The sequence below is a fragment of the Halichoerus grypus genome, chromosome 10, assembly GCF_964656455.1.
Source record: "Halichoerus grypus chromosome 10, mHalGry1.hap1.1, whole genome shotgun sequence".
In the NCBI taxonomy this organism is placed as follows: domain Eukaryota; kingdom Metazoa; phylum Chordata; class Mammalia; order Carnivora; family Phocidae; genus Halichoerus; species Halichoerus grypus.
Genome location: NC_135721.1, coordinates 137,102,787 through 137,126,925, shown reverse-complemented (window position 1 = coordinate 137,126,925; position 24,139 = coordinate 137,102,787). Strand labels below are relative to the sequence as shown.

The 24,139-nt window shown below is 54.4% G+C and overlaps 1 protein-coding gene across 1 annotated transcript in view; it reads right to left on the bottom strand.

The window, feature by feature from the left end:
* Positions 1-24,139, bottom strand: part of CDH4 (cadherin 4) — a 530,242-nt gene that overhangs the window by 104,147 nt on the left and 401,956 nt on the right. The window contains exon 4 of the mRNA XM_036105351.2: positions 15,680-15,853. Within this exon, the coding sequence (XP_035961244.1) occupies positions 15,680-15,853 (174 nt within the window). The remainder of the gene's footprint in view (positions 1-15,679; positions 15,854-24,139) is intronic.

The following is a 24,139-nucleotide window of genomic DNA, read 5'->3' as shown; positions in this document are numbered from 1 at the left end:
AGCCTGGTGCAGTCTCAGGGGAGGGTCCTAGAGCCTGGAGTGGTCTCATGGGGGAGGGTCCTAGAGCCTGGAGCCATCTGAGGGGAGGGTCCTAGAGCCTGGAGCAGTCCAAGGGGAGGGTCCTAGAGCCTGGAGCCGTCTCAGGGGAGGGTCCTAGAGCCTGGAGCCATCTCAGGGGACCTTTGATTGGAATGCAGTGGTTATCAGCCCTTGGCCTCTGGTTCCAAATGAGACAGGGTCAGCAGAGCTAACTGTCATTAGCTGGGGGCTTTGCAAGGAAGCACTGACCGCAGAGTCAATGACAAGCAGAGCTGGGCCAGAGGCGGCAGGTCCCGGGGCTGTGCAGTGGTCAGACTCGGGACCGTGGCTACGGCCCTGGGAGACCACTGCCAGCACCCCGGGCGGCAGGAGCCTGTGTCTCCCTGTCTGGCCCAGGCCTTTCCTCTGCACGGGGGGAGGAAGCAGGTGGTCCAGGGCCCCTGGTGTCCCCGCCAGTCTCCTGGCCTGCTGTGCAGCCTGCCAGTGTCCATGAACACCCACCCCCGGGAGCAAGGAGCCTGGATGAAGTGCTTTGGTGTATGTGGTGTCATCCAGTCTGATTTCCGGAAGGTTCCCCTCAGCACCGCTTCTCAGCACCAGCATCTTCTGACCAATCATTTTCTTCATGAGGATCCCACGGCCTCCAGAGGATTCAGTGCAGTGGATACGGGGAGCCTGGAGCTCTGCGACCTGTGGCCGTGGGTCGGCATGGAGGTGCCAGAGAAGGCGCGGTGGGACCTGGACAGGATGAGGACATGGCCCATCCCGATTCCTCATTGGCTGTGGTGAGAGGTGCTGGGACCCATGCGTCCATGGGAGACTCACCCCACTGGGGGCAGCAGAAGGCGAGTGCGAGGCAGGACCACAGCCCACCACCCTCACCCACCCCTTGCTTCCCCCAGGTGGAGGTCCAGGTCGGGAGGGGTGCGGGAGGCCGCTGTGGAGGCGCCGCTGTAAGGCCCAGAGTCTCGGCTGCCAGGTACCCACGGCTCAGCTCGTCCCACCTGCTGGCTTGGGAGCAGCACTGCTTGAGCTGAAATCCCACAGGGGACACTTATGAACCGTGCGCCTGGGTGTGTGCAGAGTGATAAAGGGGCACTTGGCCGGGCTGTCCCGAGAACTCTGGCCTGGGGCTGGCTGGGGATCAGCTGCTGGGGAGAACGGGCAGAGACACTCACTGTGAACGTACCAAGGGCTTCGTCCCCTGCAGCCTCCCAGCTGGACTGCTACCTCCAGTGGATGAAGGCGGAGAGTGAGCCTGAGGGTCCCCACAGTTCTTCGTCAAAGCCGAAGGCAAGCACCTGGTCCAAGTGTGAGGGCCCTGCATCCCGTGTGCATGCCCACCAGAGGCTTGTGGAGCCCGCCCGACCCTCCTGATCAGAACCCGGGGCTCTGCAAGGCCACCTCACTTCTCATCGGCGGGGACATCGCCGTCCTTCCAGCGCACTGAGGATGGACTCGAGGGGCTCTCCACTCCCCGGCCTTCTGGCCAATGGTCCCCCGGTGTGGCGGGGCCCCTCGGGTCAGCCCGGCCGAGGACACACTGGCCGCCCCTCTGGGCCCTTGGCTGGGGCCCCATTCTCCCTGCAGCCAGGAGGGAGGGTGGCCCTCCCGTTGGGGCCATTGCGTCGACTTGCTGAAGTTGGTACCATATGGCGCTCTCGCGGCAAGCCGGAACAGGCGTGCAGCTTGTCACCGTTGGGAGAGCGGTGTGAAACTCAATTTCTCATTGAAGAGGAACATTTTCCACTTTAGCACAAGCCCCTGCAAACGGCTTCTGCTTGGTGGTGCTATTTTTTCCCCCGTCCTCCTCTGGGTCTCAAGCTCTCCGTCTCAGCGCTCGGCGGCGGACAGGCTGCTGGAGCCCCTGAGGCATCCCCAGCCCCAGCCCCTAACGACAGCCGTGCTTTCCGGTTGCCCCCAGCTGGCTTCGGCCGCCTGAGGAATCCCGAGGTGCCCCTGCTCCTCCCGTGGCCCTCCCTCCCCCAAGCAGGGCTCTGCAGGGCCCAGGAAGCTGGCAGCGGGACCTCGTCTATTCCTACAGGATTTCCCTTCCAGGAGACAGGAGGCATGGGCTCAAGGGGCTTCAGCACGGGGAGCTGAGTGGAGAACCCAAATGGGAGTCCTCCTGGGCAGCCCCAAGCTGCAAGCAAAGCATCAGGTGACGGTCGGCTGGGCCACCAGCAGGGCCTCGTCCACCGGCCAGGAGGGAGCAGCGTTGAGCTGTGAAGTCACTCACACAGGGGACGGCGTGGGCAGGCATCCTGCTCTGTTGTTTCCTGGCTGTGTGGCCTTGGTGAGTCACTCAACCTCTCTGAGCCTCAGTCCCCACCTGTGGTGGCAAAAGTGTATGCTCCTTACCCACGGGCTGTCATAAACAGCGTCCCGGGGGGGCAAAGTGGAAATCCAGGGTTGTGTGTGTGCCTGTGTGTGCGTGTGTGCGCGTGCATGTGCGCGCCTGTGTGTGTATGTGTGCGCGCGTGTGTGCACGTGTGTGTGCGCGTGTGCGCGCGCGTGTGTGCCTGTGTGTGCGTGCATGCGCGCGCACGTGTGCGTGTATATGTGTGCGCGCGCGTGTGTGCGTGTGTGCGTCTATGTGTGCGTGTGTGTGCGTGTGTGCGTGTGTGCATCTATGTGTGCGTGTGTGCATGTGTGCGCGTGTGTGTGCCTGTGTGTGTGTGCGCGTGTGCGCGCGCGTGTGTGCCTGTGTGTGCGTGCATGCACGCGCACGTGCGCGTGTATATGTGTGCGCTCGCGTGTGTGCGTGTGTGCGTCTATGTGTGCGTGCGTGTGCGTGTGTGCATGTGTGTGCATGTGTGCGCGTGTGTGCGTGCGTGTGCGTGTGTGCATGTGTGTGCATGTGTGCCTGTGTGTGCGTGCATGTGCGCGCACGTGCGCGTGTATATGTGTGCGCTCGCGTGTGTGCGTGTGTGCGTCTATGTGTGCGTGTGTGCGCGTGTGTGCATGTGTGCGCGTGTGTGTGTGCGTGTGCGTGTGTGCGCGTGTGTGCAGCAGGGCTTTGCTGGCCTTGGGGAGGCCTGTGCTTGGAGTCAGGTAGGGCAGGTGGGAGCCCGGCTCAGCAGCGCTGCTGGTGTCCCATCTCGGGGGCAGTCACCATCCACGTCAGCTGGCCAGTCCACTAGGGATGGAGGGAATGGGAGGAGGCCCAGATGTCAAGTCCCATCAGGCTGCTGGGGCACCAGGACATGCCCAGGGCACTGCTTTGTGACTCCTTAGGAGCAGGAGAAAACTGAATAAAACCAGGCAGCCGCCCGCAGCTCCATGCTCCAGGGCCCCAGCGTGGACCGATTTATGGTGTGACGAGGGAAGCCGTCACCCCCTGGGCATCCTGGGGGGCCACGGCTGCCCGCTCGGAGCTGGTCCGCATAGCACCGGTGGGTCTGGAGGCCCAGAAGCCAGCCCAGTGTGGCTGGGAATGCAGAGGCCTTGGCGACTCCCAGTGTTCCCAGCACATTTAGGACAGCAGGGCCCGGGCATCTGCAGTTAACAGCAGTGTATCTGGGCTCCCCGGTGCTCCGCTCCTCACCGGGCGCCTCTCCCGTCCTGCCCAGCCCACGCCACTGCTCCCCTGGGCCGGCTCCCTCCGCCTGGGCCTCTGGTGCAGCTCTGGTCCTTAACCTTCCCCCCCGACCCCAGATGGCAGCCCAAGGCACCTCACAGACCATGACACAGGACATTTTTAAAGGCTTCTCAACGTGGGGGTGGGGGTTGAAGAGCTGGATCTCCTGCTTGGTTTGGACGCCCCGAAGGGCTCGGTTCCTGCCCTCCTCCTGGGCTGCCCTCCCATCTCTCCTTGCTCATCACATCCTGGCTGCAAAGACTTTTCCATTCCGTGGGTGTCAGGCTTGTTCTCACCCCAGGATCTTTGCACTTACTGCTTTCTCTGCCTGGTCTTGGCACAGATGACATTTAATCCTGTGGAAGCACAACAGTGGTTTCTTGGAGAGACTTTCACCAACACGCCCACCTAAACCACCTGCTCCCTCCCAACCTGCCCTTCCCTGCCGGTCTCATCCCCTTGTTTGATCTTTCCGTGGTTCCTTCCGAATTCGGACAGTCTCTTCTCCTCTTGTCTGTCTGCACCACCAGTGTGTTAGCGCTAAGGACAGGACGGGGCCATGACTTTGTAGCCGCCACTGTACCTCAATGCTGACCAGAGTCGATGCCCAGGAAACACTCCCGCTTTGTCCTGGTGACGCACTATGGGGAGAGACAAGTGGCAGGCAGTGGGGCGCAGCCTCGGGACCCCCCTTCCCTGGCCTGCGGGGCTCTGGTCTCTTCAGAGATGAAGCTTAATCGTCTGCCTAATTTTGCTTTTAACAGACACGAAGGGCCCAGGGCTTTGGGACACAAGCCAAATGCTCGCAGGGCCCCAGCTGGGCTGTCGGTGAGCCATGTGGGCAGAGAGGGAGACGTCAGCGGTTGGTGGCAATCGTGGTCCACCACAGTGCATGGTGGCCTGCTGAAGCTTGCACCCAGGATAGGCCCCTCCACGTCAGCTGCCCTGACTGCTCTAGAAAATACCTGCATGTGGTTTTTCTCTACGGAATGGAAGATGGACATTTCATGGTTTAAATGTTGGGAACGAGTCCACGTTTCTGCGGAACTCTGCAGAGGTCACACCAAACACATCTGCATGCTGACCGGGTTTTGGCTGCTGGTCTACTCCCCACAGGCCAGGCCTGGGCACCCTCTGCTGCTCTTAGCACCCAAGAAGGGACGGGCATGGGGTGGAGGGTCTCACAGGGATGACCTCTTTCCCTTCAGAGCCCAGGGACCCTTCCCCGGGCTCCAAGAGGGGAAGAACCCAAGGGTCTTGCAAGTCCCAGAGTAGCAGGAGATCCCAAATTCAGAATTTCACTGAGAAGGAAACTTAACAAAGAAAAAAGGGATTTGTCAAGGTTTTCAACGTTGTTACTGTGCGTTAAAACAACGCCCCTTGACGCTCCTCATAGCAGGAGTCTCCTCACCAGGCGGTCTCCTTCCGCTGCCCCTGCTCGTGCTCGGTCTGGTCCCCGAGTGGCAGCCAGAGGGGTCTCGGTGAATCTAAGCCTCGTCATATCACCCCTTGGATCTCAGAGTAAAACAAGTCCTCCCCACAGCCACACGCTGCCCTCCTGACCTGGTCCTGCCGCCCTCCACGCTGGCTCACCACCCTCCCTTCTCTCTGGCTGTCTCCATTCAGCCACTGTGACCTCCTGGCTCTTCTTCAAAGACTGTGCTGTTCCCCTTGCCCGAATGCCCTTCCTTCCTACATACCACAGTTCCTCTGGTACGGCACGTGCTCTCACCCCAGAGGTGACTTCCCGAGCTACCTCATGGGACAGGAAGCCTCACTGTGCCCCACACCCTGTGGCCCCTGATAGGTACTTCTGGGTTGACTTATCCCTCTCCCCGACCCTAAACCTAACTCCAGGATGCTTGGACTCTGTCTCGTCTGTTCTCTGTGCATCTTCTGCACCTGGGACAACACAGAGCTGGTGTTCAGATTGTACGTAAAGGCTTAAGAAGCGTGTGATGAATGAACAGATAACCTTCACCACGACCTCCTGGTACCATCATTTTGTACAAGAAAGGAGGCCACATTGCAGAAAGAAGGACACCCCTTTCCAGGAATGGGCCACTGGCAACCTTACCCCAATATACCCTGAGGACTCTACATCCTCTTAGAACTTGTCCACCCTACAGTAGCCCCAGGGGAACCAGAGGGGACCGGAAGCTGGTTTCGCTGTTAACACCCAAATCATCCCAGAGGTGAATTAGGACTAGAAGAACAACAAACTAGACCTGCCAGCCAGGCGGGAGGCAGCCTTCACTCCAACAGCCACTTCCTCCCACGACTGGGGGGCAGTGCTCTTAAAGCTCCAGAATATTCCGAGCCCTTACCAGACTGACCTCCTCCCTGGTCTCCACAGTGAGGCCCGGCGGAACCCCCAGCCTGTGCCCACACTTGCAGACGACGCCTGGTCTGCAGACCCGAGGCCTGGTGTCCACGGCAGAAATCACACGGCGGGGGGTGGGGGTGGGGGCGGGGGCTGTGGGTGTGAGCGCCACTGTGAGCTGGCCATTCATGGCAGGTGCTCGGAGCACCTGTCCTAACCACCCACCCACACAGGGTGCTATAGCGATTCAATGACTACATTAAATCTCTGAATATTAAATTAATGATGGAAATCTAAAATATTAATATATTCTAATTGAATATTCTCAGATAAATTATCTGAGCATTTGCAGCAATTCGATTCAACTTTCATTTCTTAAAGATCTTTCAGCTGCATAAATATAGCCATTAAAGCAATTCAAGAAAGGGAACATTTTCCGCTCGGATGAAGGAACGGTAAACACAAAGGATCTGCACATTTCTTTCACATGACTGATGAAATCGCAGAACCCAAGGCAGCTGAATCCGCGAATGGCTGCTTTCTTCATGTCCCTCTGGCTTTAGCAAGGATGGTATAAATTCCCCCCAGGTCTCAACACGATGTCTAATTACAAGGAGGCTTGACAGATGCTGTGGAAGATCTTGAATGGTGTGCTTGTATTGGGGCCGCACTTTTGGGACCCAGGCTGGGGTGGGCAGTGCTTGACCCCACCCCCACAGGGGGCTGGGGAAGAGGCAGACACCACCTTGCAGGTAGAGGGCAAGTGGGAGTACCACCCTGACTCATTGCAGAAGGAGTCCAGAAGTTTCTATGAAAATGTTACTAGATAATTAAGGCCTTCCCTAAGGAGGCATGTTTCCATTGGGGATGAGCTGACGACACTCAGAATGTCTTCTTCAATGAACCTGGAGGGGTTCCTTCTATTCCGGTGACCATCAGAGCAGCGGACTGTGTGGTGAAGGCAGAGGTGACATCTCCACGAACTCTTTTTTTTTTTTTTTTTAAAGATTTTATTTATTTATTTGAGAGAGAGAGACAGTGAGAGAGGGAACACAAGCAGGGGGAGTGGGAGAGGGAGAAGCAGGCTTCCCGCTGAGCAGGGAGCCCGATGCGGGGCCCGATCCCAGGACCCTGGGATCATGACCTGAGCCGAAGGCAGACTCTTAACGACTGAGCCACCCAGGCGCCCTCCACGATCTCTTTAGATCTTATGAATTATAAACACTGCAATATAATGTTATACCTTTGCTTTAAACAGTCAGTTGTCTTTTCAGTAAGTTAAGAGAAAATATAATCTTTTACCTAAATCTGCAAATTTGCCTTTTCCTGTGCTCTTCATCCCTTCCTGTAAATCTAAATTTCCAGCCTGAATCCTCTTTTTTTTTTCAGCCTAAAGAACGACCGTTACCACTTCTTGTGGGTCTGCTGGCAATGAATTCCCTCAGTTTGCTTACCAGAAATGTCTTTATTTTACCTTCGATTTTGAAGGACATTTTTTTTCTGGATATAGAATTCTTGATTGATAGGTTTCTTTTTTTCATTCAGCGATCTGAAAATGGTATGCCATCGCCAGTGGCCTCCTGAAGAGAAACCAGCCCTCATCATCGCTGCCCTGTGATGTACTGCATCTTTTCCTCTGCTTTCAAGATTTCTATTTCTTTTTTTTTGAATTTCATCAGTTTGACAATAATCAAGGTTTGGCTTTCTTTGTTTTTATCCTAGTTGTGGTTCAATAAATTTCTTGGATCCGTAAGCTTGTTTCTCTTGTCCAGCTGAAATTTTGTTTTTCAGTTCTCCTCGGCCATTCTTCAGATCAGATGATTTATACTGGTCTATCTTTAAATGCAGTCACTCATTTGCCTTCTACCAATTACTTGGAAACCAGTCTAGTGAGTTCTTTATTAGAGATGTGGTATGGTTCAGTTTCATCACTTCCAATTGGCTATATTTTTAGTTTCCCTTTTCTGCTGTGATTCCACATGTATTCATTCATTCTTACCATGTTTGCCTTTGAGTCCTTGAACATATTTATAAGGGATATTTCAAAGGTCTTGCTGGTCATTTTAACATCTAAGTGATCTCAGAGTTAGATTCTGTGGGTGATTTTTCCCTCTTAATTGTGGGTCATATTTTGTTTTTGTTCTATTTTCTGAGGGCATGTCTAGTAATTTTTGTTTGTGTATTTGATCATTGTGGTTGATACGTTGTAGAGACGGGTTCTGTTATCTTTCTCTGAAGGGCGTGGATTTTTGTGAAGGCAGGGAGTTAATTGGCTGGACCCAAAGCTAAATCTGTTTCCCTTGCAGTAGACAGCAGTCGAAATCTCTGCTCAGTTCTTTCAATCTTCTTGCTATTGCTTTTCACTGGGTTCTCTGGAGTCTCCCTCGTATATTCACAGCTCCCTGACTGGGCAGAGCTTGTAAGCAGATGTGGGAGTCCCCATCTGGGGCTCCATATTTTATGGGATTTATCCCCTCACATTCTGCTGCTTTGTCAGTTCTAAACTCCGTCTTCCAACTCCTCTGACCAGAGAGACTGCGGTTTTCTGCATGAGATCTAGCCACCCATTGATGGCAGGATGAGTGCTCGCAGACGGAAAGCCATATAAACAATTCCCTTCTTTCAAGGGTAGAGTCCACAGCAGTTTCTGTCCACTACTGGCCACTCTCCAGCCACTTCACATAGTTAAAGAAATTTCCTTGCAAGGTTTATAATCGTGATTTCAGAAGTGTTAATCTGATATAAACTATTCCACTGTTACCAGAAGCAGAACTTCCAATGCAGTTACTTTCAAGTATTGTATAATTAACCTAACGGTCTTCAAAATGATCACGAAAGGCTAACCAGTAGAGATGGGCACAAGCGCTGTATCACTCATTCATTGGACAAACACTTAATGACACCTACTTTGTCCCCAGTGTTGTGCTTGACAGGTGGACTGTCTCTCAAGGATCTTTATGTTTAGTGGGGAAGACAGATCAATGGTCACTGACAAAACACTATCAAAAACTCTGCCAGTGGCAGAGACAGGCCACAGGGCAGGCCACGGGGGTGCCGTGCTGCCCATGGGAGGGCCTCCGCCGGTCCATTCTCAGAGGAGGTGGGGAGTGGCCAGGCTGGGGGTGTCAGGGGCAGTGAGAAAACAGGCCAGGCTGACGGAAGAGTGTACGCAGGACTCTAGGCAACTGACGGTGTGATCAGTTGGCAAGCTGCTAGTAGCCCAGCATGGCTGGAGTTTGGTGTGCCGAGGGGCAGCGTCAGATCCTGAGGGCCTGTGTGACTTGCTAAGGAGTGAGACCCTGTCCTGGAGACAGTGGGGAAACAAAGGAAGGGGAAAAACACACACATATCACATTTCAAAAGGTCACCCAACTTCCATGAGATGGTGAATAATGACCACGTGGTCATTCCTGCATGAATGGATGCCTTCAGAGAGCCAGAGACTAAGTTTCTAGGTAGGCACTATGGTGCTCATACCACGAGGTCACCCAGCAAACATTTCGTAGGGTAACAGTGAGTTAGAACTCAGCTGGCTCCATCACATATATTCATACATCTGATCGACATCTATGGAGAGTCTACCCTGGGCCAACTATGGGGTGATTCACCATGTCCCTGTCACATATGTCACAGAGCAGACCCTGACCTGGGGCACATCTCATTGCTCACTGAGCTCTAGAGCCTGTGCCCCAAAGACCCAGCCCATCCATGTCCACACAGAAGGTCAGCAGAGATCAGTGGCTGGATGTGAAGGAACGCAGCGTATGTGCACAAAATGGCAGCCAAACTTACCAAGGAAATGTGAATAAAGCCGTGGACTTCAGTCATTTTGAGCCCAGTCAGGTTGTTAGGTGGGAAGCTGATTTTCGCAATCCTTCCCAGCCCCCTGCAGCTGCGCTCTCATGAGCTCCCTGCTCTAGAAACAGCCTCCTGCTCATCTTGGCCACGTGGCCACTCTTGATGCTAAGCGATTATGTAACCATCTCCTTCCAGAATCTGACATTCAGAGCACCTTTTCCAGCCTCGCTCGGAGGACAGGTTTACATGCGTTCCTGTCTGTTAAAATACCAACTTCTAAAATTAAAGGGCTTGTCTCCCAAGCAGCATGACGTCTTTCCTCATCATCTTGAGCCAGCTCCGGCAGTTGCCCTGGACAACCTCTCAAGTTAACAAATTCTGAATTTTTATTAGACTTTTTAAAAGTTTGATTTTATCCTCACTCTGAATCTTGCCAGAAGTCAGACCTAACACACATGCTAGAAAAGCAAGTGGCTTTTCAAAACCCTCCATGAACGTATGCGTGAAGGAATTCTGACTTCGGTAGCCAAGGGACCAAATTCTGAACTACAAGCAGCAAGCCACCAGCCTAGCGGCCCCTGAGCCACAAAAGGACACCAGTCCTCTCCCCTCTGAGTCTCTGGGGCCTGCACGGTGCTTGGCACCCTCCCATGGGCCCGGAGGGCTCCGTCTTGAGCCCAGAGCAGGAAGGTACCCTCCTGCCACTTCCCATAACAAAGGGCCTCCTTCCAGCTTCCAGGGGATCAGCCTGCCTGTGAATGCCTCCCCCTCTGTTCTGAAGAAGGGACGGCCTCTGTGAGGGGCTGCATCTCCTGGCTCCCCACTTAGTTTAGACTCTGGCGGTGGGCAGACCTGCAGGACACTCACGGCTCTCCGGGCCCCACTGGTGTGGCCCGCCTTCCCTGCTCAGGACTCTCCACCCAAGCAGGCTACCCGTTCTCCCCGCACCAGAGAACCAACTAGTCCTTACGGAGGGACGTGATATTCCTTCCAAGGAAAAAGCCTGTAATTAACAGAGGTTTTTTGGGAAGAACGTTCTGCCTGCTTCTCTCCCGCCCATTTTTGCATTTAACATATTTTATCAGAATGAAATGCTTTAATGAGCACAGAATTGCAGCTGATCCCAGCTGAACCTCAAAGTGCTCCACGCTCAGCTTCTCATCCCCATCAAGTTGTATTCACACTCGCTGTGATTCTGGCTTCTTTCAGGAACAGCCTCCCGCAAAACACTGGCAGGAAACTCATCAACTTCCTGCAGAGACGGCGCAGAAACGCACCCCAAAACCCTTGTCTGTGCTAGGTAAGAATTTAATGGGGGGGAAGGGGAGGGAGGCAGGAGGTGAGCACTGGAGAATCTGGGTGCATGCGTGTGCATATGAAGTGGGTTGGGGTGTGCGTGTGTGTTTCTGTACTGAGTTCTTATATGATCACTTGGAGGCCATTTGGAAAAGACAAATCTGAAGGTCTATCTCCCCCTGAGAATCCAGCTCGGCTTGGAAACCCGTGTGCGAGTGGGAACAGAGGGGGAGGCTCCATGGGAATGCGCTCCACCACCTGCCCATCCCAGAAACTCTGAAAGCCCAACAGGTGAGGCTCAGGTGCCCTGGCCACTTCGGTGAGTGAGCCGACGGGCTCCCCGACAGCACCCACCACTGGGCTTGCTTCAGTCTCTCATTCAGCCCACGCCGTGTCTACTGTGGACACCACTAGGGACACAGGAGGCCTGTTCCCGGATGCCCGAGTAACAAGCACGGGGTCAGAGGTACTAAGTGCGTGCAGGAAACGAAGCCGGGCAGCCGGGGACAGGAAGACCAGGCTTGGAGGAGGGCTAGCGATCAGGTCTGCCGGCTCGCCAGCCGCACGCACCCCTGGCCCGGGCTCCCGGGCTCAGCTGGGCCATCAGGGAGGAAAGCACATGGCTGTTCTCAAACCTGCTGGGGCAGAGACCAGCCCTCTTCACACACACCCCCTTCCCTCCGGGCGGAGCGGGACTGCGTCTCTCGGTGTCCCTGGCCATCAGGCATGGCCACGTCCAAGCCCAGCCCCTCCTGCAGTCCTCCTTCTGGGGCCCCAAGTGACCGTCGTAGAGAGCCATCCCTCCCACAAACGACCTTCACAGGAGCAAGAAATAACCTCTGTTGTGTTCGGTTCTGAAATTTTGGGAACGCCCTTTACGGCAGTCAGCTAACACTAACCCACACCGTGTCCTTCTGCTCACAGCCTGTTTTGGAGCGGCTGTGCCCGGCACGGAGTGGCCGTCCCCACGGGGGCTGCCGGACACGGCAGGGTGTCTGAGGAGCCGAGGCGAGGCCACGCGTGCCCCCAGCGCAGCCACGGGGCAGACCCGGAACCAGGAGAGGCTACCCCTCGGCGGGGTGAGCCGCGGCTTCCCGCTGTTCCCACCTGACACCTAAGGCCGTGGGCCCGGTCCCCAAGCTCCCCGTCAGACATGTCAGCGACAGGGGGGTCTTCAGGACCCTGCATCTGCAGGGGCTCAGGAGCTCCTACCCGTTGCTGCTTCCAAGCCTGGTTGGGCAAGGGTTGTGCTAACTGGGGAGGGGCGAGTCTCCCTGCTTTGGAGCCGTTCAGTTGGGAATGCAGCACGGCCCCCACAGGAGCACGCAGCCGTCCCCGGCCCGGCTGGTCGGGGGACTTCGCTCCTGTGTTGGCCTTGCCTCCAGCTCCCACCAGTCAGCCCCTGAGGCCACGGCAACTCCCTGGGGCAGAAATACAGAAGTGTCTTTTTCTCCATCATCCAGCAGGAGACCGACCCTGGGAGTCCTCGCGGGCCAGGGGCTCTGCCTACAACGGCTTTCTCTCCTGGTACTTTTCACAGGCCTGTGTGCAGATGGGCACAGAGGAGGGAAATTCTGTGCGTCCGTACTAGGATCACCAACCCGAGAAACTCTGAAAGCCGGCAGCAGAGTATTCCAGGGCTAGGATGCCCGCCCAAGGTCACGTGTGTACCCCACAGGGTGTGAGCAGACGAGAACCCTCGGCATTCAAGCTCACACACTCACTGTAATGTTCCTGCCGGAGAGGTTGACGGGGGCAGACCTTCCCAGAGGTTGGGAAATGAGCTGGATCTGCACTTGTCCAAACTAGGGCCCACGGGCCACATCTGGCCCACTGCTTGTTCTTGTAAATAAAGTTTTATTGAACACAGACATAGCAATAGTTTATGTATTGCCGATGGCAGCTTTCACACTACAAAGAGTTGAGTATTTGCAACTGAGGCTGGTTGGCTGCAGAGCCTAAAATATTGACTATCTGGCCCTTTACAGAAAGAGTCTGACGGCCCCCGAGCGACAGCAACAATTTTCTACTAAGCTGATTTCTGACTAGTACGAGCACAAGCCTTTGAATAAGACTGACGCACACAATGAAAAACTTGCTGCCTTTCCAATTTGCTTTTGATCCTGATGACATTCAAGAGGAAGCCCCTGGTCCCAGCGCATCTTGAGAACACTCTGACACTTGCTCACGGCTTCCCTTGTAAACAAGTCCCAGGCAGCTGAGTGCGGACAATACACAGCCAGACATCAACCGCTTTCTTTGCCTTACGCTTGTCTTACAATCAGCTTCTACCGTCACCAACAATACCAGCTTTCCAACTGTGAGCTAATACAAAGTCGCCTCTTAAAATAAACGTATTTATATTAAGGGTGAATCACTGATGAGAAGTGTTAGGTGAATAACAAGTGCTGGTCAGATATGACCAGGGCCCCGAGGGTGGTGAGTGCACAGGGGGCACAGAACCCTCATCCTGTCGGTGGCTTGGGGTTTGGTGGATGGACCCTGAGCATGGGATTCCTGGGAATCTGCTTAGGTTGGGGTTCATGCTTCGAGTGCTTTGTTCAAGTCTGTGCCGCATCACAGCGAACCTCCAACCAGTCAGGCCGAGCAAGGGGCAGGCGGTGCTCTGGGAAGCTCCCCATCTTGGGGGGGGCACTGAGGTCGGAGGTCAGAGTCTCCGAGTCTGAGACTCTCGGATGCTTCTGCCACCTGAGGTCGGGGGGTTTCCCCAGCAAGCAGTTCTGTGACACCTGTTGGGCGCCCCGTTGAACTGCATTCTGACACCAGCCGCTGGAGAGCGTGTCCATCCAGGGGGGGCTCGGTCCCACAAGGCAGCTCCCACTCAGACGCCCATGGAAGGTCCAGGTTGTCACCGCGCTCCCGACCGACGGGCTGTAAATGGGAGGTTCCCACGACCCTCTGGTAGAGTTCAGTCATTGCCAGAGCAGCCCAGAAAATGTTTACTCCATAGATTATCAGTTTGTTATAAAGAATATAACTGAGCAGCCGGTTGGGAAAGATGCACAGGACGAGGAGCGGGGAAGGGACGCAGAGCTTCCATGCCCCCCTCCCACCTTCCCAGCCCCTCAGCACGCCAGCCTCCCTGCACCTCCCCAGGTCCGCCAACCTAAAGCTCCCCAAACCTTGGCCTTTGGGGTTTTATGGAAGCTCCATCACTGAGACATGATTGATTAAATCATCGGTCACCGGCCACTGGTGACTGACTCAACCTCCAGGCCCTCCCTCGACCCAGCGTTTCGGGGGTGGGGCTGAACGTGGGCGCCTCTAATCCTAGGGTTGGTTCCCCCAGCAACGGCCACCAGCCCCCTTCCTCAGGGGACTTTCCAAAAGTCACATCATTAACATAACAAAAGACTGCTCCAGCGCTCTCAGCTCTCTGATAATTCCAAAGGTTTTAGGGGCTGGGCTTGGGGGAGGAAAACCAACACAGGCTTCCCGTTGCCAATCACCACATCCCACGCTCGGCCTGCTACCGGCGCGGGTTTATGGCCCATCACCGTGGGCGTGGTGTGTGTGGTGGGGCGTCTGACGCGGGTCCCCCTGCTTTGTTCTGCTCCATCTCTGCAGTTTATTTTATTATATTATTATTATTTTTAAAAATCTTATTTATTTATTTGAGGGAGAATGTGAGAGAGAGAGAGAGAGAACGAGCGGGGGAGCAGCAGAGAGAGAGAGGGAGAAGCAGACTCCGCACAGAGCAGGGAGCCCGATGTGGGGCTCGATCCCAAGACCCTGGGATCATGACCTGAGCCGAAGGCAGAGGCTTAGTGATTGAGCCACCCAGGCGCCCCTGGTCTCTGCATTTTAAACACACACCGGGCTTCCAGCTTGAGCAGAGTGGGAAACAAAACAGGCTAATCAGTCTGAGGAAGGGAAGCAGCCCCTTAAGGATGCCCCACTGACCCTCATTTCCACCAAGCAGGGTGAGATAGTCCACAGTGCATGGGGGACTACTTAATGGGATTCTCACCATCATTTTGTCAAATTATTGTCCAGATTGGGTTGCAATTTTCTTCAAAAGGAAGAAGGAAATGCTAGTTGATGGCCTGGATTATTGAAATAACAAATTTGTAAAATGAATCCTTCCCTTCTCCGGGGGAAAGCACCTTGTGGTGGGGGCTGGGAGCAGGTGCACTGAAGGACCCCACCGGAGGAGCTCATCTGAGGGCCGCCAAAGTGCCGGATTTGGGGTCATAGCGTCAGTCCCAAGATTTCCGGCTTCTCGCCAATATCCTCATCCACCATCACAGACACACTGTCTTTCCACCCTCCAGAGTCTTAGTCATAGTTGGAAAAGAATGTGAGCAGAGAAAGGTGTCAGAGGTCAAAGGCCAGGCCCCAAGTCACCACCCTGCACCGTTCCATCAGCACGGGCGAGATGACCCATGTCCAGCAGGACCAGCTTCCCTAGAGGACGTGACTGCTGTTCTGATCTTTCTCTGTCTTGTGTCATCTCATTACTGAAAAGGTTTAGACGCCAAGTGCAGACCATCCCTCGCTCTCCCTCCCTGACAAGTGCCCCCCCCCGGCTCCAAGCCCCACTGACTGACTTGCCAGATCCTGGAGGAGAGGGTGCACTGAGCCGAGACCCTCCTCATCCAGCAGGAGGGGTCTCCACTTACCCGCACGAGCTGCTGTGGGAAGGGCCCGCGGGAATTTTCCGGCACGTTGATGGGTGGGATGACCCAGTCGCGTTTCTGTCTCCTCAGCCCATTGGCGTTCTGGTGCTGGGGCCACGGCAACAGCATGTCGCTGGGAGGCTGAGAGGCATCCAGAGCGGCACTCTGCTTCCCTTTCTGTGGCGTTAGCCCGAAGCGGGGAGAGAAGAGCCAAAGAGGTCTGGTTAAGTTTCGTGCAGAGGAAAAGGCATCTGTTCAGAGAATCTGTTCTGTTCTCCATCAACAGAGAAAGACTGGATGATGCTTGGGGACGCGGCTAAGTGTTAAGGAAAAAAATCTAGCAAGACACCCATGTCACAAAATGGATTGCTGAATTGCATGGTGGGGGAAAGAAACCGTAAAAACAGAAGAATACGTCATAGGGTGAACCAGAGCTTTTAAATCCCTGAAGAATGGGGGGAAAAAGTCACAAAGGAAAATGCATTTTAGTTTAAAACGCTTATTTATGAAAACATACCCTAAAAGCAGTTGATGAATTTGGCATACATCATTTGCAACAAATCTGTCAAAGGGTTAACAGTCTCACTATATAAAGAGTTCTTGCAAATCAATAAAAAAATAAATCTTTTTGTTAACGGGGAAAGGACCTGAATAGAAATTAACAGCAAAATAAAAATCAGTAGACTTATTAAAAATGTACACATCTCCCTGTAATCAAATAATGCAAATTGAGGTAATAAATCCTCTTTACCTATCAAACTGACAAGACTAAACAAATGGATCCTCAGGGCTGGGGAGTGTGTCGTGTTGCCAGGAGAAGTGACGGTGGAGTGTGTGGGACCTGGCATTCAGCAAGTATTTATGTGCATCCAAAGGTTCACTGACTCCGGGCAAGTTGCTTCATCTCTCTGAACTCCAGCTGCTTTTTTTATAAACTAGGGCTGGTAATAACAGCACTAAATTCACAGGGTTGCTATGGCAGTTACACTGATGACAGCCCCTGCCTATCAGGCAGCCACTGGGCTGGACGCTGCTGGGGCCCAACACTGCCGGGTGCTGACCACAACCCTCGGCAAGCTGTGGGCCAGTGACCACCCAGACCCTCAAAAATCATCCTCGATGTCAACTGTACGTCAGTGAAAAAACCAAAAATGTCCTGGCTTTTGACCCAATAGCTCCACAGCTGTCCCAAAGAAACTATATGTAAATGAAAATCTCCCTATAAACACGTTCATTGCAGATGTTTTTATAATAATATTATGCATATATAAAATAATAAAAATATGAGGAAAAAACCTCTGGAGATCTGATAGCAGGAAATACTAGTTAAATGCATTATGCTGTGTTCATATCTTGGGAGATTACACAGTCACGGAAAGCTACTCTTTGAAGACTAGGATATGGAGAAATGTCCGTAAAATAATGGTAAGTGGAGAATGACACCAAAGTGTACACGTAACCAAATCTCCATTTTTTTTTAAGGACAGAGAAAAGATTGGAAGGAAATACATCAAAATGTCAACTGTGGTTTTCTCTGATCACCAGTGAGCTTTACGCTATTTTATTTTACTTTATTCCATTTACCTTTCTATATTTCTGAATGTTACAATGTATATGATTTTCTATAATTAAAGGAGCCAGCAGACCCCCATGGACAAGCACGGCAACTGTGTAGACTCCCCACATACACGGATGGCGCCCGCGCAGACCCCCGGGAACACGCAGCACTTCAGAGCTCACATGGCAGAGAGAGCCCTGGATGGGGACCGCCCACTGCACCTGGCTACAGTCTACACCACTCCAGTCATGGCAGGTCCCACTCTCTGCCTGAGCTCCAGGTCCATCCAGCAAGATGGCCCCGGGTGGTCTTACCATTGCCCTCTGTGGACAGAGAACCTTGCCCACTCCTTTTTGCAAAAGAGCTGCATAGAAATAAGTTAAAAACAGACAAAACTGCCTAAGTGATGAAAAAAAAATCTCATATCGGCCCCAAATGCCCGAATCAATGGGAAAACCCATCTGGACGAGCCCCACTGGAAGGAGAGAGCCCCGCGGGGACGTTCCCCCCAGGGCCCCAGCTGTCTCAGGGCCTCGAGCTCCTGCAGTCAGGTGTTTGAAAACCAAAAACCTTTCCTAGGCCACCGCTGCCCTACATCAGAAGGGAGCCATGCAAGGTGTGCGTATCCCGTGGCAGATCCCCACGCACACGCATATTCCCGTGGCCTTGATGTCTACACAACGTGACATGATACCAACTTCTGTTCGAGTCAAGCTAACAGGTGCTGTGACTCATCTTCAGGCTCTAACGATGACACATCGATGGGGTCACATCTCCAGTTTCCTCAGTGAGCTTCACAGAACGACATTTAGGCCAGTCCTGGCTGCACACTGTCCCCTCACAGCCAGGGCACAGACAACCGCCTTCCCCGCCTCCGTCAGTAGCTGATGCCTCGGGGCACTGAGCATTCCACGTGGTCTCCGCCTAGACCCCCCGCCCCCTCACTGATTCAGTAGGAAGTGTCCTCAACCCCACTTTACTAGGGAGGCAGAGGGGGAGCTCAGAGAGGCTAAGTAGCTTCCGAAGGTCACACAGCTCAGGAGGCAGAGGCAGGATTTGAACGCCGGGAGTCAGACCTCGAGGCCAGAGCACCTGGCTGAGTGCCACCCCTCACGGCCGGGTCTCTGTGCCCCCTTTACCTGTCCTCAAATTACCTGTGCGGAGGGCTGGGCACAAATCATTATTCCCATTGAAGACGCAAGAACTGCCTGCAGTCTGTGTGACCGAGCCACTGGGGGACAGATGTGTTCCACTCTCCTGTCGGGGGGCTCCCCACCCACAGGTAACTAGTTCACCTGTCCCCAGGTACCTGCCCCAGGAGAAGGGGCTGGGTTAGTGTCTGCCTGAGGGAAGCCAGCCAGACTTGGGAGCCTTGCATGAGAAGACGGAGCCCCAGCCACAATCACAGGCTCGGGGAGGGGGTGCTGGTCATGTGTGGCTTCCCCCGATGCCTCCCCCAGCGATGGTGCAGACAGCACAGGTGTCCCCCCCACCCCCCGGTAATGTTCGGAGACCAGCAGACGCTCACCTGAGCTCCCTGCATTTCAGGCTCAGGACTGTAAACGTTTTCATAAAGCCGTTTTTGTTTTTTTTTTCAACTGCTTTATCTTCATTTGCTTAGGATGAGCCTGCATGGTGTTAATTTCCCTAGTGTTGTTTAAATAAATTGCACATATTTGCCACTATTTTAAAGCTGTGAGACATACGTAATAACAAAATCTGGCGAAAATCAATGCCAGACCCGTGCAGCCTCGGCCTGGAAGACGCACCCGCTTCTCGGGGGAGACGTCCATGTGGGTTATCGGTTACCCCAATGGATCCAGCAGGTCATTCTGGATGTGCAGCAACCCCGGGCCCACTCAGAACGTGGCACCTAACACTGGTGCACAATTATACGGATTCTAAGCAATGTTTCCATTATTTATAAATATTCCATATTTCCTAACGGATGACACCTGCTCATTCCCAGTGTCTTCCTGAATTCTGTATTGCTGAGTAAATGCTGGCTGAGAGTTGGAGGACGATATGAACGTGACCTCTGCGTTCCTGTAGCTAACGACTATGTATGCAGGTGTGTGCACACAGGTGCATAAGGTGCGTGTGTACATGTGTGTGCACATATAGACGCACACGCACACGTGTGAGTATGTGTATATGCACGCACCTGTGTGCACACAGATGCATAAGGCGCGTGTGTACATGTGCGTGCACATATAGACGCACACGCACACGTGTGAGCATGTGTATATGTACGCACCTGTGTGCACACAGATGCATAAGGCGCGTGTGTACATGTGCGTGCACATATAGACGCACACGCACACGTGTGAGTATGTGTATATGTACGTACCTGTGTGCACACAGATGCATAAGGCGCGTGTGTACATGTGCGCGCACATATAGATGCACACGCACACGTGTGAGCATGTGTATATGTAGGTACCTGTGTGCACACAGATGCATAAGGCGCGTGTGTACATGTGCGTGCACATATAGACGCACACGCACACGTGTGAGCATGTGTATATGTACGTACCTGTGTGCACACAGATGCATAAGGCGCGTGTGTACATGTGCGTGCACATATAGACGCACACGCACACGTGTGAGCATGTGTATATGTACGTACCTGTGTGCACACAGATGCATAAGGCACGTGTGTACATGTGCGTGCACATATAGACGCACACGCACACGTGTGAGCATGTGTATATGTACGCACCTGTGTGCACACAGATGCATTCAGGCGCGTGTGTACGTGTGTGCACATATAGACGCACACGCACACGTGTGAGCATGTGTATATGCACGTACCTGTGTGGACACAGATGCACTCAGGCACGTGTGTACGTGTGTGTGCACATATAGATGCACATGCACACGTGTGAGCATGTGTATATGTACGTACGGGTGTGCACAGAGATGCATTCAGTGCGTGTGTACATGTGTGTGCACATATAGACGCACATGCACACGTGTGAGCATGTGTATATGTACATGCTCACACGTGTGCATGTGTATATGTACGTACCTGTGTGCACACAGGTGCATTCAGGTGTGTGTGTACATGTGTGTGCACATATAGATGCACACGCACACGTGTGAGCATATGTATATGTACATACCTGTGTGCACACAGATGCATAAGGCACGTGTGTACGTGTGTGCACATATAGACGCACACGCACACATATCTGCAACACATGTATGTATGCACACGCGTGTACATACACACATGTGTGTGTTTGCACGTCTGTGTGCATGTTTGTACCATGTCACAATGTTCTCAAAACCAAAAGCCTGGCATCGTGATAGGTTAGCCGAACCCCATCACTGGGTCATTACCGACAGCTCAGCCAAGCCAGAGGTCTCATTACTGGGGGGGGGGTCGGGGAGAGTCTTGGCTGCTGGATCCCACCAAGTTCACAACTGCAGATCGACAGGACAGAGAGCCCCAAGGAAATCACCTGGTCCCACTGTCCTCTTACTGGGTATCCAAGAAGATGTGGTTAAGAGGTTAACTTCCTGGAGCTTGCAGACCCCTTCACGAGAAAGCTCCACAGAGCCCCCCAGCCTCAGCACGGCCAGATCCGGGCTCTGTTGTCCACACAGAGGCCGGGCTGCACCCTGGGCTGTGCCCCTGCTCCTAACCCCCACATGAAGTTTGCCCCTGGGTGCACTCCTCTTCCTGATGCCCTTACTGCTCGCCAGGGCTCAGATCCCATGTCCCATCTTCTGGCAGCCTCCCCACCGGACTCCCGGGAACCCCTGTGCACACGGCAGCTGGAGCAAGCTTCCCAGAGTGCTGCCTGTGCCCTCAAGTCCCAGAGCAGGTCAGATCAGGCCCCAGAGGCTGCGGACCTCCATGTCATCCTGTCTCTGCCCGGGCAGGAAAACTTCCGCCCTGCCCTGGGGGCCGGGGCATTCTCTTGGCCCCACACCGTGGGCGCTGCCCGGCCCGGGAGGTTGTAGGGCCTCAGGGCCACCCACCTGGCACAGAGCAAATGCAGTGGACAGACTTAAATGTCGGTTCCACACGTTTCCTAAGCACCAAAAAACAAGTGACCCTTAGCCTCCACCCTTAAGTGCTCGTGTGGAGTGGCAGGCCAGGAGCCCTGATGAGTGATGGCCGTCCGGGTTGCAGGGGAGCCACGGGCCCAGGTTCTCTGCGATCTAGTCCTCAGGACGGCCACTCTGTCCACAGGGCAGTGATCAGCACAGAGCCAGGACCAGGCAGGGTTCAAACTGGCACCCAGGTATATGCAGTTCAACCCATCTGGGGAGGGCAGAAATGCCTCATGGGGGATATTATACCTGGGCAGGGTACTGAGGGGTGGATAGGAGTTTGTTGTTGGGGGGAATGAGACTGGGAGGGAATGGCCAAGGGGCAGACTAGAAGGAGGACAGCACGGGTGCCTCAAACACCAGGCAGAGTTCAAGGGCTGTTTGGGGCCTAGAAGAAGAGTGGGGTGGAGGGGCAGCAACCCAGGGTCGGCAGGGCTGCTCTCCACTGGCCCCGTCAGTCTTTGTTTTGCCCCCTGCACCCCCAAGCCTTGGTTCCTCTTCTGTGAACTGAGGAGGCCCTTACCGGGGGGTAGTGTGGGTGATAAGGTGATATCCAGGGCATTGGGCAGATGGTTGGGGGTTTCAGCCCCATTGTCAGGTTCATGGTGGGGAGAAGAAGCCTGAGAAGAGTCCCTCTGGATGGGGTTCTGCAGGCTGGACTAGATTCCCAGGGGCGCAGAGAGGAGAGGGTAGCGGGGGCTTTAGCCAGCACACCTGGGGGTGGTGGCCGGGCCTGGAATAAGCCCCAAGTGTTCAGAGGGACAGGTTTGAGGGCAGGTGGGCTTAGGGGTGTCCTATAACCTTATAGCCCAGGTAAGGAAACTGAAGCACGAGGAAGAGAAGGAATTTGTCCGAATTGCCTGGCTAGTGGGGGAGGGGCTAAGCCAGGGGTTGTGGGTGGGGAGGTGTGGGACAGCCCAGGTGAAGCAAGAGTGAGCACAGGTGGGTGCCCTGATCCAGCCCAGGGAGGAGACATGCGCCCCTTTCTGGAAGCTTGAGGCAGGGTTTGGCATCCTCTCTGGCCATGGGCAGGCGTGAGAGTCCACCCTGGCAGTCGAACTTGGCATTTCCCCTGGCCATGGTGGCCTCCCCAAGAAGGGCAGGGCATGACCTCTGGCTGCAGGAGGGATGGGCTCTCTGCCCCTGGATTAGGGTACAAGGGTGTGGGAGGGCCCCAGCAGTCCCCTTACTCCCTCGGGCTTCTGGTCTCCCTGGCCACACGGCTGCAGCCCCACCTGCCTTCCCCGCCTGCCTCCCACCCCACCCCTTCCCTCCCTCCCCTCTGTACATCCCAGTCATGCCCTGGACACAGTCTAGGTGCCCGGGTGCCCCAGACACAGCCCGCCCTGCCCAGCGCACTGACGGGGGCATTTCCCCGAAGGGGCAGACGAGGGGCGTGGAGCCCAGCCTCTCTGGGGTGCAGACTCTCACTTGTGAAGCCCTGAATCTGTTTCTTAATCGGCTTTTATTTACAAAGTGTGTCTCGTTTCAGATCGCCTCTCTCCACCGAGTCTTAATCAGTTGGAGTTATTCTGCGGATGGTGCTCTAAGACAGCTAACAGCCGAGGGGACTTTCTCAGGCCGGGGTCCCAGTGCGGGGGGTGGGGCCTCGGGTGCGACTCTCACTGCCTCTGGGCCTCAGTCTCCCCACTCTCGGGCCTGGATGAGCTCCTTGCTTTGGGGCCACCTGGACAGCTGGGGTGGGGGCAGTGGGCTGAGGCACCGGCCTCGAGCATCGGCTTCACTCCACTTGGGGAAGGGTAATCCTGCTGCTGGGCGGGAGTCTGGACGCCGACTTCACAAGGACAGAGTAGCATCCCGTGCTTGCGCAGGCTGTCGGGCTGGTCCCTTTGCAGACCCTCTATGGCTCCTGGGGGCCTGAGGGACCCAGGACGGCTGGCCTTAAGGTCCTTCCAGACTTCTCATCTGGCCCTGGCAGGTGACTCCTGGCCGGGTCTCTGGGATAATGTAAGGAAGCCCTTGCACTCAGCACATGGGCTGTTCTTTTAGGGAAAGAGGTGGGAGGTAAGGGACCCGAGAACAGAAGGACAAAACACCGACGACAACAGCCATCCGTCTCACTGAGACCGAGGCCCCTGATCCACAGGCAAACTGCATGTTGAACACAGCCATCATGTCCCCCCAACCCCCCACTCGTCCTAGCTTGCACCCCAACAGCCATCTGCTGGCACTGTCCCCAGCCTGGCTTCCTCCCGGCGGCCCCTCGCTCGGCACATTATTTTCCTATGCTCCCGGCAGCTCTGGGTTGCCCGGTCTTGCTCTCCGTGTACCAGAGGATTGTTCTCTGTGTCTGATTATGAGTGTAATTGAGTGTGACTTCCAGGTGAGGTCTTTAGGGACTCCGCAAGATGAGGAAGAAGCTGGGTCACTTTCCTCCATTATCAATTCACCAGTGAAAGATGAATAATGCAAAACTGACCCAAGGCAGGATTTAAATTACCATCTTTTTTTTTTTTTTTTTTTTTTTTTGAAAAAGGGAAAAAAGAAAAGAAAAGAAAAATAGTGTCAGGGGAAGGCTATAATCATATGCACCTCCTCCAATCTACATGCAAAAAGTTACAATTCATCATATTTTCTATTATCTAAGCATTCACCTGTTAGGGACACAGAATTATTAAGAGCCAAGTGTGAGCACTAGCTGTTAAGCCGACTCATAAAACATCAGGGGTGGGGCGCCTGGGTGGCTCAGTTGGTTAAGCGACTGCCTTCGGCTCAGGTCACGATCCTGGAGTCCCAGGATCGAGTCCCGCATCGGGCTCCCTGCTCAGCAGGAAGTCTGTTTCTCCCTCTGACTCTCCCCCCTCTCATGCTCTCTCTCT